General features: G+C 44.4%; 1 protein-coding gene and 1 long non-coding RNA gene across 2 annotated transcripts in view; one reads left to right on the top strand and one right to left on the bottom strand.

Moving 5' to 3' along the window:
* Positions 1-13,065, top strand: part of LOC117211453 — a 135,543-nt gene that overhangs the window by 109,656 nt on the left and 12,822 nt on the right. Inside the window, exons 10-11 of the mRNA XM_033455349.1 lie at positions 4,251-6,027; positions 8,209-8,382. Of these exons, the coding sequence (XP_033311240.1) occupies positions 4,251-6,027; positions 8,209-8,382 (1,951 nt within the window). The remainder of the gene's footprint in view (positions 1-4,250; positions 6,028-8,208; positions 8,383-13,065) is intronic.
* On the bottom strand, positions 10,027-11,141 carry LOC117211603. The gene is made up of 2 exons (XR_004488276.1): positions 10,809-11,141; positions 10,027-10,552 (listed from the first exon to the last, which is right to left on the bottom strand). It is a non-coding gene; the product is annotated as an uncharacterized LOC117211603 (long non-coding RNA).

Genomic DNA, 13,065 nt, shown 5'->3' with positions numbered 1-13,065 from the left:
TGTGCACGTACATACTCTCACACACTGATACTCATATATGTGTGTCACTACTACGCGGCTAATCTAGTGTAGCACACAAAATTTTTTGTTTTATTATTTAATTTGTATTTTACAATTTGTTCAGCTGGACATTTGGTAAATTTGTCTAACTTAATTACTAAATAACATGTGGATGGCTACCCCCAGCGGGATATCATCTCCGAGTATGGTCGTCCTTGACTATCAGTAACATAAACGGTCCATTGGGGAAGACTGTTGTCTTACATCATCGATTTATTATTATTTCGCCACTATATGCTTTGAATAATAAAAATACTCTCGTGGATTCCTGGGCGAAACATGTGATTTCGACGTGGCAATCAGAGTGTTTTAATCGCCGAAATAAACGTATAGGGACACTTAGATTACACTTAGAATTGATATGAAAATAGTTTCAGATTTATTTAATATGCGATGCACAAGATATTCGTCGATATAAATTTGCACGCGTCTCAGCGCTCTCTTTGTCTCACCATCTTCTATACCACATTACCAACGGAACAGTTGCATTCGTCTGTTTTACGAGACGCTGTGCACGTACATACTCTCACACACTGATACTCATATATGTGTGTCACTACTACGCGGCTAATCTAGTGTAGCACACAAAATTTTTTGTTTTATTATTTAATTTGTACTTTACAAATTGTTCAGCTGGACATTTGGTAAATTTGTCTAACTCAATTGCTAAATAACATGTGGATGGCTAACCCCAGCGGGATACCATCTTCGAGTGTGGTCACCCGTGACCATCGATAAGATGAACAGTCCATTGGGGAAGACTGTTGTCTTACACCATCGATTTATTATTATTTCGCCATTATATGCTTTGAATCATAATAAAACTCTCGTGGCGCCCTCAGCGAAAACATGTGATTTCGGCGTGGTAGTCAAAGTGTTAACTCGTGAACGGTCAACAATGTGTTAAAAAGCAGAATCCGTAGAGAAATATTTTCTACGATCACTGGCTTCGTCCGTACTTCGTATTCTCTTCGGTAAATCGCGGAATTGGAAAATCTCCCTCGATTTGACCACATCTTTTCTCTCAAACTTTTCTCATCTCTGTTCTCCTCCTTCTATCGGGTTGGCAACTAAGTGATTGCGGATTTTGTCGTTAGGTGTCATTGACAATATCCGCAATCACTTAGTTGCCGACCCATTATAGTTGCTCCTCGATTTTTCATTTTTTATAATCAACACACCAAAGAATAAATACGGGGAATTGGAAGATAATCCGATATTTTGAAAGACGCGCGGTAAACTGAAAAGAATCGGCAACGCGAAGGTAAACTGAGGCAGATTCGAGATGAAACGATAGGTATCGATGCGTCGCGACGAGTTTTAGCGTTTATGGTGGCCGAGAAACACGTTATCGGTGAAAAAAGAAGTTTGCGTAAACTCGGAACGCCGTAGCTACTTTCGTGAGCCACCGGTGGCTCACGATGGGTCGCCTGCTTTTCACCGCAGATCTACGACGATCCGCTCGCTTTCGTATCGCTGTGTCACGAGTTGCGTGGCGCTTAGTTCGCGCGCCTCCATAAAAACTTGAAAGAGAACAGAGCAACTTAGATGAGACAAACGGTGAATGGAGATTGGAGCGAAAGCTGCGACAGAAATTCCACGGTTCGCTACGTACACGTCGTGGCGTGTGTGTAATCGTCGCTGGGAATCGGACGAGCAGCGTTCCGACGTCAGGGTGAAGCGTCAGCCGTTTTAAATGTCAATACGTCTAAAGGTTGGCCGAGAAACTCGAGGAACACGCGTAGACTTTGTCGAGTACACTTTGTAATTATCATGGTATCGCGTGCACTATAAGGGGTGAAATTAAAAGGAGCGGGGATTTCCCCTTGCCTGGTGGCCAGTGTCGCGTAAATTTCCACTTTTACGGAGATTCTGTTGGCGCAGGTTCGACACGCGCTGCCGCAAGTTTTCATCTTTTTATAACGACGCGTTGCGTCCTTTTTTTCCAAAGGTGTGCACGCCTCCTTTTAACGCCACTTCTGACGTATGTTTGCGCGTGGAAAAGGATCGCCGCACGAGAAAGCGTCGCTCGTCCATCCTCCGAACTTGCAACGATCCGCTGTGAAGTTTAATCGAGTGAACGTTATGCCTGGGACGTGTGACGCGTTGATTGCTCGTATTCTCCACGGATATTCGAGTAGCTTAATCTTTGCTACCTATTTGCTTAATATTCCCACGATGGACCTGCTGTCGTTGCTCTAAGGAGCGTCGAACGTTTCACCGAGATGTCGTTCGAAGCAAATTCGAGCGTTCGCGCCAGTTGGCCGTTTGTTTGTCGAATAGAATTCGCTTGCAAATGAAAGAAAATGATTTCATAGGATAATAACACGTGAATATAGATTAGAAAGTAGTGCTCCTGAAATATCTGCGTGCGTGTGTGCATTAGCATTGACCTAATCTTCTTTGTTTGACAATTAACCAGGCTAATCGAGATAACTGAACCATAGTAAGATTACTAGGACGATCAAAGTGACCAATTTGTAATTCTTAGCAGAAATTTTGTAAGCTTTTACGACGGCGAATCCGTCGATACGCGTATCGACGGAGATTAGAAAGAACATTCGTTGGGGAGAACGCGAGCCTGAACGATTTAAACGGAACGACGATTAATTACGACGAAAGAGTTTAGCAAGAAAGTTTTTCTCGATCGTTAAGGAGAATGCGTGCAGGAGAGAAGGTGCGGATCTTAGGTTTAAATTATCGTTATACGTCGGTAAGTGGCTGTAATTTCAGTTGACCTCGATTACACGTAAGAAACGCGTTCGGATAACTCGTTATCTTCAGTCGGTTAATTCCTTTCTTCCGTAGTTTACGTATAACCCTGTCCCGTACGTCCAGGCGTTCCCATAAAAGTTCATCGATGCACCGCTTTTCCAGTAATTTGATCGCGTGTAGACACCGTATGCTAAACCTTCGGTAATTCGTTGTTCCAGCAAATTTTTCGCTGTTGCTAAACATATTTACTTAGGTGTTACCCCGCTCGCTGTTTGCTCTACCTTTTCTTTTTTATCCACGCCCTGTTTTCATCTTTCCCGTTTGATTCTTTTTCTTTTTTACCTTGTTCGAAATAAATTACTTTTATTAACTGGTTTCTTGCAGCGTTTTTACAAGCGGCGGCGCAGCTTGGGACACTTTAGTGGTTGAAGGAACGAAAATAGAAAATTGGACATTTGCTTCGCGCTAGACGTATTCAAATATTTACGCGTGTGCGAAGCTCTTCAATTTCAGACAACAAACGTCTCGTTAGGTGAAATTATCTTCCACGCCGGTAGATCCTACAGAAGAAAATAAGCGTGACGAGGGCTTTAGGACGTGGAAGCTCGATTATAACGAGCCACAGGCGCGAACAAATTTGTGACGCGTAAAGAGAAGAAGATACTTCGATTTATTTAATTGTTTGTCAAAATTCCCGCAAGAAGAACACATATCGCGATTTATCCTCCATCCATCGCGAGTTCATCGAACAGAAAGACGCTTTAACACTTTACCGACCGCTACCGGTTCAACAGCGTACGCACGTCCGACCGGCATCTCAGGGCGCAGATTCTCCCTGGCGCCGGCTCTGTTTCGGTTTAGACTCTTCAAAACCATTCTTTTCGTTCATCGCGAATTACAAGTTTCTCAAATTGGTGTAAAGCTGTGGGAGCTTACAAAGCAACGCGACTGACGTAATTGAGCAAGATACCTTGGTAATAAATAACAAAATACCGCTCAAATAATGAGATTAATAAGTTATCGGTCGGTAAGCGTTGGCGACGAGAAACCGATTAATCGGCTATCTGTCGGTAAAACGTTAAAATACAACGGTCGATAATTCGCCAATGATACTCGTAGTTGTCATTCGTTTTTCAACGTGCTGGTTGACGCCGTTCGAAGGTCTAAAATTAGTACAACAAAGATCGCTATCGTTTGGAAATCGGTGTCAACCACCCTCGGGTCTCCAAGCTGCTGCTGTGCCACTTTGTTCCACGAAAGTGGCGCGAGTGGGTTCGCTGAATACGTCGTTTCTATTCACGAGACAACAGCGTGGCCGAACTCGCGCGGGGTCGAGACGAGAGTGTGCGGCGCGTGTGTCGCGTGAAAAATAAAAGAGGAGAAAAAAGAAAAGCGAGAGGCCTCGAAGAAAAGGCGTTGGAAGGGTTTGATCGCATCGAAAATCGTTAACAAGCTGATCGTTTTGTTGCGGACAGGTCTCGAAGGCGTAGCGGCAGTGGCGTGACGGACTCGCAGCAGCAACAGCAGCAGCAGCAGAAGCCGCAGGAAGGGCTGGGTCCCGATGAGATGTGGGCTCCTGGCGGGCTAGGGCCTCACCGGGAGCTACCAGTCGACGTACCCGACACCCTTCTACAGAAGGCCTATCCCAACAAGGTAAAGAACCGCTCGTCCGATTATCGGAACGAGATTCGTGGTCCCCGTAGCGCTAGCGACCTCGACCTCTCCCTAAACCTTAAAAACGACACCCTTAAATCGCCACCACGCACCAACCAAGTCGACGAACGCGCTAGAATAGTGTCGGCCGTGGATTGCACGGACGTGACGGATGCGACCTGCGGTAGGCAGTGCGTTCGAACGAACGGTCAGCCGCCGATGCTGAAGATCGAGTTGAAGATCGAGTCGGAGAACCTCGAGGACGAGGACGAGTGCGGCAGAGAGAAGAAGAGAGAAGCTTCGAAGGAAGCGTTGGACACGGACAAATATAGGAACAGGAGTCCGTCGGCGTTGAGTTCGCCGGATTTGAAGAACTTGAAGAGGAATCTGAAGGATTTCGAGGAGGACGAGGAGGACGAAGGAGTGAACGAGGATAGCAGCGGGCAGAAGGAGTCGAGCGTCGACGTGGACGTGGAAGAGGATTATCCATTCGCCAAGGAGGACTATCCGACCATGTTGAAGACCTGCAGCGACGACTCGGCCAGCCCGAGAAGCTCCTCGGGAAGGTCGGACAGCACCGCTCCGCTGGACAGTAGCCTGGTGTTGAGACACGCGAAAAACCGTGGCAAAGATTCGCCAACCTACGACGCTAGGAGGATAGATCTGGGCTCGCCGTGTAGACCCGTGGTGCCGGAGATCAAAGTAGCGCCTCTGTTCGGCCGAACCAGGGACGCCACGTCCTTCGACAATCCTGCCTACGGTCTGGCCGATCTGCAGGATCTACAGGGGCTTCTCATGAGATCCGACGAGGTGTCCGACCTGACCAGGCTCATAGACGAACAATGCGCGATTCCGAGGATTCCGCGCGATCCGCAGGACAGAGTGTCGTCCCCTGGCCGTAGCAAGGATCAACATCAGCACCAACGTGGCAGCGAATTGGCCAAGTCGTCGGAACCGAACGCTGCATCCGGCAAATCGGTGAAATCGTCGAAACCGAGGCGTCAAGAGGACAGAGGGAAGCTGAAGGCGAAGACGAGGAGTCTGGACGTGGAGGAGCTGATACGAGCAGGATCGAGCGACGATCTGTTGGGAATCGAATCTGGCAGCAGCCTCTCCTCGTCCTCGAGGCAGCGGCCCAAGAAGAAGAGGCACCAGCAGATCTCCAGCGGCTACTCTACCCTGAGGAGCGACGCGTCCACCGATCTCGAGCACGTCGATCGTAGCTTTCTGGTGGTCGGCGGCAAAACCTACCGCGAGGTGGCCGTCGACTGTCCGCCCGATTTCGTCCCCGTGACCAAGTGCCACCCTGTCTATCCTCCGCCGAACAAGACGCCCGGAAGCAGCAAGCACAACACCCTCGAGCCGAAACGCGAACGTAACGGCACTATCGGCAGGGATAATAACGGTGGTTTGACGGTGCACGGGGACGACGGGAGTCGCGACTCGTGCGCTACGAGCATCGTGGCCTCGCCCTGCGTTCGCTCGAACGACCTTGGTAGCTTCGTCACGCTACCAACCGCTGGCGATCAGAGTATAGCTGCCACGGAGAACGTAGTTACTAGGTCGCCCCGTACGTTAGACAGAAAGCACGAGAAGAAGGTAAGGTCCAAAGTCAAGAGTCTGTTTTTCGATAGCTTCTTCTCTATCGTGCACCACGAAACACGCAAAAGTACGTTGCTTCACGCTTCTGCTACCAGCACCTCTAATCGCTCAGACAGTAGCACTAAAACCGCTGACAGGTGCTCGGACCATGTCTGCGACTCCGACAGCAGCTCGCGTCGTGTTTTACCAATTTTCGATAGTCGCTCGGACGATCTCATGGCGATCGAAGCCATCTTCGGCGATCGCTGTAACGGGTCGTGGTGCGACGATCGTCTTCAGTCTGCACGAGGATCCAACGGTGTCTCGCGATCTCTCGTATTCTCCGATCTCGGAGACAGAGCAGAGACACGACGACGCGAGAAGCCGGTGGCTCGCGGCAATCCGCAGGTTCGTTTCTTTTACGAACCGAGCGGCGATTTTTCGCGTACAGGCGTCTGCACTGTGACTTTCTCGGCTGACCGGTTCGAGGACGAAGCTACGCGAGGCAACAATAGCTGTCCACCGAACGACGTAGGTTCCTTTAACGACGATCCGTTCGCTGAACGATCGTCGATTCAACGTACTCCCGTACGTTCGTCGTTCGTTAGAGAAGCCGATCAAAATTGTAGCAACTCGTTGCGCGAATTATCTCGCGGTAAAAATTGTTTGTCGGATGCGCAGGCCTCCGAGTGTCGAAGAAACGGAAGCGACCGCGCGTCACAGGAATCGCCGAATGCGCAGAATTTCACGAATTCGCGACTGTCTCTCGAATATAAAAGATGCAAAGTTGTCGATGTCGATAATCGTAACTCGTACGGATTGGGAGCGAGCCAGGGCGCGTGGAAAAGCGAAACCGAATTACCGACTGTTCGTTTCGACGTGGATCGTCCTGTCGATGTTCAATGCTGGCGATCGGAATCGAATTTATTCGCGCGGTGGAACGAAGATCGGGGCGAGCTACGCGACTCTAGCGACACGGAAAGGCAATCGGCGAGCGAGACGATACCGTGCATGGACGTCAGGAAGAAACGTACGTACACGTACCAGCACTTCGACGGTCTTGACCATCACCAGGTACATAAATATTCTTTAATTTCACGTACGAAATCTACCTTCCGATTGTTCGGACTTTTCGCCTGGAACGTATCCACGGATACGTATTATCGTCATTTGGAATTTTAGCATACGAAATGCGCGAATTCTTGCAACTTTACATCGCCAGATATAATACAAGTTCGTAACATCGACGTTATTTATGGAAGAAATAGGATCGATCGAAAGTTTTCTTCTATAATCGGTTTTGGATACGACGCAAGAAGCAACGTGAACGCGAAGAGACGCGACGTTTCTCGAAAGAAGAGACGTCGCGTAGATTCTAACGTTCGCGTGGTACTTGCAACGATAAACAAGGAGTAGAACGAGAAGCGAAAATACGTTTTCACCGAAGAGATGCATTTCGTATGTTACGATTTAATACATATGTTTCCGTTTATATTGTTAAGAATGTGAGATTGCAGGCACATGGGAAATCTAACGATTGCCAATGTTCACGCGATCTCTGCCTCGGGTTTCAATGGCATCGAGTAAAAACGGCCAGAGCATCGACCGTGTTCGCGATTGCAACGCATGCTCAACGCACGCTTATAGTTGACAAGCATGCGAAAGTAGACAAATCCCATTGTGAACACCTGCTAGCCATAGCAAACGTATAAACCTCTTAATGCACGTGCTTTGCTGCTGCTTCTTCTTCTTCTTCTTCTTCTTCTTTATTCTCGCTTGCTGCGTACTATTTCTGTTTCCTTTATGCGATCTTCGCTGTTCGCTTTCAACGTAATCAACAGCGTCGGACTTGTTCGACTCTTCGAACAGTTGCGAACGAAACCGAACTGGTTAGATAAAATCGTGTGACAAAGTGTAGCGGAGAATATGGAAAAAATAAAAAGAAAGAAAAGAAGAAAAAAGAAAAAGAAACATGTAGATGTAAACATAAAGAAACGTACAAAGTAGAGGGAAGAAGATGGAAAAATAGGTGGTTTAGTGAGCGCGCGACAAAGTAGAGGAGAACGTGAGATGGAAAAAAGAGAACGAATTTCTAGAAAACGTATAGGGGAGGAGGCAACTTTTGGGTAGTCGCGATGGCGGCATGTGGCCTCAGGGTGCTTTAATGCCAGCTGTGTTTTCTTTGAAACGAATTTTTAGACCGGTTTGAACGGGGTGAAACCTGCCATCCCCCCGAGAGATCAAAAGAGGGCACCTGCCAGACCGCCGAAAGATAATCTACGTTTGTCCACGCAGAACAATAATGTGGAGAGCACCGATAACGCGAATGCCGAGCCCACGCAACAGCAACTGCATTCCATCAGGAAATATCAGGTAGGAAATAATATCAGCTACGAAAAATAATGTCAGGTTTGAACGTTTCGAAAAGAAGAAACGATAATAACGCGTTTGTACGTTTTCTTCAGTTTCTGCTTCGAATACCTGGACGTTTCGCGCGATAGAGATCGCTGAATAATTCAACGCGGAATTAGCGGTGGGTGTTTAGCTTTCGATTCTACGTTCTTCTTCAACGAGTCTTCGTGCACTCGCAGACACGCGAGCGTAATTGCACTACGTTTTCTCGGTTATGCGTAGCCGATGCAAAGTAACGCTCGTTACTTGCTAACCACCGAGTCGGAAGAGCGACGATGACGGAGATAATCGTGGGGAATTTAACGTTTAGAGAGAGATTAGTGGCATTTTACGAGAAGAAGGTGTATCGACGAATATTCGAGTACGAAATGAATCGTACGAGTTTAATTGTAAATGGTTGTGTATGGTGTACCGGTAGTCGAAGCTCTTGGGATACCACTAGTCGCGTTAAAAGCTTCTGAAAGGATAAAGGAATTTTCATTAGGTCGCTGGTTGTTTAGGAAATACAAGAAAATTGATGTTAAAGGATAAACGATTCAGAAAAGATGAGGGAAATACTTGTTTGGTGTTGAGGTATTTTGAAGAAATAACAGAATTTTCAATAGGTTGCTTGGAGTTTGAACATTTTGGAGAAATAGTAGTTTTCATCGCATCACTTGGAAGATTCTGGAAAAATAAAGGAATTTTCATTAGGTTTCTGGTTGTTTAGTGTTGAGATGTTATGAAAAAGTAAAAGAATTTTTATGTTACGTCACTTGGTGTTAGAAGCTTATGGAAAAATAGTGTTTTTATTAGGTCACTGGTTGACTTGATGTTAGAAAATCCTGAAAAATTAAGAGAATTTTCATTAGATCATTTAGCGGAGGTTCTGGAAAAATACAGGAATTTCCATTATATAAGTCGGTGTTAGAAGATTCTGGGAAAATAATAGAATTTTCTTTAGGTCACTGGTCGCCTTGGTAATGAAAGATTTTGTAAAATTAAAAGAGTTTTCATCAGATCGCTTGCAAGGTTCTGGAAAAATAAAGGAATTTTCATTAGGTCACACTGGTTGTTTAATGTTGAGATATTCTGAAAAAATAAAAGAATTTTCATTAGGTCTCTTGTGATTAGAAGCTTCTGGATGATTAATAGAATTTTCATCAGATCATTTAGTGGAGGTTCTGGAAAAATACAAGAATTTCCATTATGTCAGTCGGTGTTAGAAGATTCTGAGAAAATAATAGAATTTTCGTTGGGTCGCTGATCACTTCTTAAAAGGTTCTGAAAAATTAAAAGAGTTTTCATTAGATCGCTTGCAAGGTTCTGGAAAAATAAAGAAATTTTCATTAGTTCACACTGGTTGTTTAATGTTGTTAATATTCTGAAAAAATAAAAGAATTTTTATGTTAGGTCACTTAGGGTTAGAAGCTTCTGGAAAAATAATAGTATTTTCATTACATCGCCGATTGACTTGGTATTAAAAGATTCTGAAAGATTAAAAGAATTTTCATTAGATCACTTAGAAGGCTCCAAAAAAAAAAAAAAAAAGAACGAGAGTTCTCATTATGTCACTGGTTGTTTAACACCAAGAGGTTCTTCAAAAATAAAAGAATTTTCATTAAGTCGCTTGGTATTGAAAGTTTCTTCGAAACTAATAGAATTTTTACCAGGACAATCCTCGTATTAAACAAATAATCCTCGATATTCTTCAATAAGAATCACTTTCATCTGAAATCGTTCGACTGATTGTAGGTTAAGGATACGTATAATTTCACATATTAATGCCGTGAATAATTGAAACGTTGGCCGAGGAATTTCGGTGGGTGTGCGAAAAGTATCGGCCGCGGGAAACGCGTGGTATTCCGCATGAATAATTTAGCGTTATGTAACGATGTAAAGGCAGCAATCGACGATCGTTGTTTAAGAGTACCGTGTACCAGCCACGGGCTGTCCACGTTCCAACAGGAAATTACGAGACCTGGGCACAATGGTTATCGAACAGAGAGCCGCTTCCATAGCTTCTATACTTGTCGAATTTCCTATTTCGTGTCATCGGTTCGTTCCTCCTCTCTTCCTACCCATAACCTTGCGCCATTGTGTTTGGCTAACAGTTTTCCGATTGTTCGCGTTAATCGGCGATAGAACCCAGCTAAAAAAAACCAAAAAAAGAAGAACGTGGGAAAAATCGAAGGAAATGAATGCTTGTAATTATTCTTCGTAAATATGAACTATATTCGTGGAAAAATTCGCGGGAGAATATTTGAACGTAAACGCTATTTACGTTACAATTAAGATATACTGGGTTGGCAACTAAGTGATTGCCGGTTTTCTCATTACCAACTAGTGACAAAATCCGCAATCATTTAGCTGCCAACCTAATAGCAAGTAACAAAGTAATTAATTACCTTTCGATGGCGATGACCCAAGCTTCTTGCACCAGACCAGAGCTGAACTCGTCCGGCACTACTGCCAACAATTTCAAAGCAATTAGTCCATCTTCCCTCCTTTCGTCTAATTCTACTTTCAAATAAACACACGAACAATAAACGCGCGATTCAGTTGAACCGAATTGCGCGTCGTTTATCGGACGACGGTTAATTGTGGCAACAAATCGGAGACACGGAGAAAACAACAGATATAATGTATGGTATATTTTTCCTTTTAGAAATCGATCAAATGAAACAAAAACGACGAAACGCTACATTGCTCGAGCCGCAGATGTTCGTACATTTCTATTAGGTTGGCAACTAGGAGATTGCGGATTTTGTCGCTAGGTGGTGTTGGCAAAATCCGCAATCACTTAGTTGCCAGCCAAATATAATAAGAATTCAATATCTCAGGAAGAAAATCTTATTTTTATAAATTTATTTTTAAACACAAGGAGGTCTCATCGATAATTCCAAACTGCAAGAACAATTTAAAGATGCAACGTTGGTAATTATCCTTCTTTGTTTTTTACAGTCGTTACTCGAAGATTCTCTTACTTTATCAGGAATCATTTTTCATCACACTATGATACGTTCGTTGTAGATAGAATTTTGGATTGAAATGTCCCTGATATCGCGATACCGATCGTCGATCTCCAGAGTTGTATTCCATGGTATCCGTATTAATTTCAGCGAGTACATCGAATAAGGTGGGATACGTATTGGCTTACGATTATTGCGAAACTCCGACAAATCTTATTTTATGTAGCGTTTCTTCGTTACAAGACACGTACGATACGAATAGATCGGTAGATTTGTAATAATCGACCAACGCGATTTAATTTCTCGACTAACGAGTCTAGCAAATAACATCTTTCATGTTAGATTGTGCCAAAAGTTCCTCTCGTTTTATAAAAAAAAAAAAAAAAAAAATACTTTATAAGAAAGAACATGTTTTGTTTCACGTTACTTTATCGAATTATAACGATCCGTTTTGTTCTATCACGCTGTTCTATTCACATCGGACAAATTAGGTTTCACGTTTGTACAAAACTCTCATAGAAAGAAGACTAAAAAGAAAACATCCCACTAACCTCAATAAAGAAACAAAATAGTCAAACTCGAAGATCCTGCTGGGGTAGCCATCCACATGCTATTTAGCAATTAAGTTAGAAAAATTTAGCAAATGCCCAGCTGGACAAATTGTAAAGCACAAATTAAATAATAAAAAAAGAACGTTTGTATAAACTTTGCCAGATAAAGCAGCTGCGTGCAGATAGCGAAAGACGCTTTTGGGGCAGCTTGATACTTGAAGAATTTTTTCTCTTTTCTTTTTTTTTTAATTGTTTCTACTTTACAATTTGTCCAGCTGGACATTCGGTAAATTTTTCTACCTGATATTTGAAGATGTATTGATACTTGATGCGACTAAAACTAAGACACGAAGAAAGAGAAGAAAAAAAAGAGAAAATGAAAATGATTAGAAATTAAAAATAGAAACTAGTACTCGTGGCCTAGCAGCGCACTTGTTTAACGACACTTATGAATTCACCGTCGACCGACGACAAATTCGAGTGAGAAATACCAGAGGACGGTCGCGTCTCCGCGCCACGCTACGTTTGCCTTCTAAAATTCCCGCGCCTTGCCGCGTCTCGTCACGCTGAGTCAAGTGTGGTCTGGAATGTAAAAGAACCCCGCTCACAATAGTCTAAGATTACACGGTTCGAGTGTAACGTTACGAGTAAGTTTCGATAGGTGGAACACATAGCTTACGTACGGTTTGAGTCAGACTTCGGTTCCTCCTCCCTCTTTCTCTTTCTCTCTGCCGCCCTTTTTCCCTACCATGACCACGGTCTTTGCTTCCCTGCCACTTTACGGAGAAGCCGGATTTTTTTCTTCCCCCTTCCTCTTCTGCTCGTTAAAAACCAGATACTCGAACGCCACCGCACCAAACCAGGAACACGCCGTGCCTGCTGAACGATAACGAGCTATCCTTCTCGTAATTTCCACGATATTATACGAGGAAGAATTCCAGCTATTTCTTTCTCTCTTTCTCTCTCTTTTTTTCTCAGAAGAGACCCTCTTCCAGCTTCCAGATCGACTCTCCGCTCTTCCAATCGTCTCTTCATTTTTCTATGAAAAATGCAGAGCGACGCGAGATCGCCGCATTACGATCTCATGCGAAGAACACGAGAGAAAAATAGAACGAGCAGAAGCGTGGATTTTAATGCGCATG

This window comes from Bombus bifarius, unplaced genomic scaffold (assembly GCF_011952205.1).
Source record: "Bombus bifarius isolate JDL3187 unplaced genomic scaffold, Bbif_JDL3187 scf7180000007970, whole genome shotgun sequence".
Classification (NCBI taxonomy): Eukaryota; Metazoa; Arthropoda; class Insecta; order Hymenoptera; family Apidae; genus Bombus; species Bombus bifarius.
Note: the sequence above shows the minus strand (reverse complement) of the source record. Positions and strands in the feature narration are given on the sequence as shown.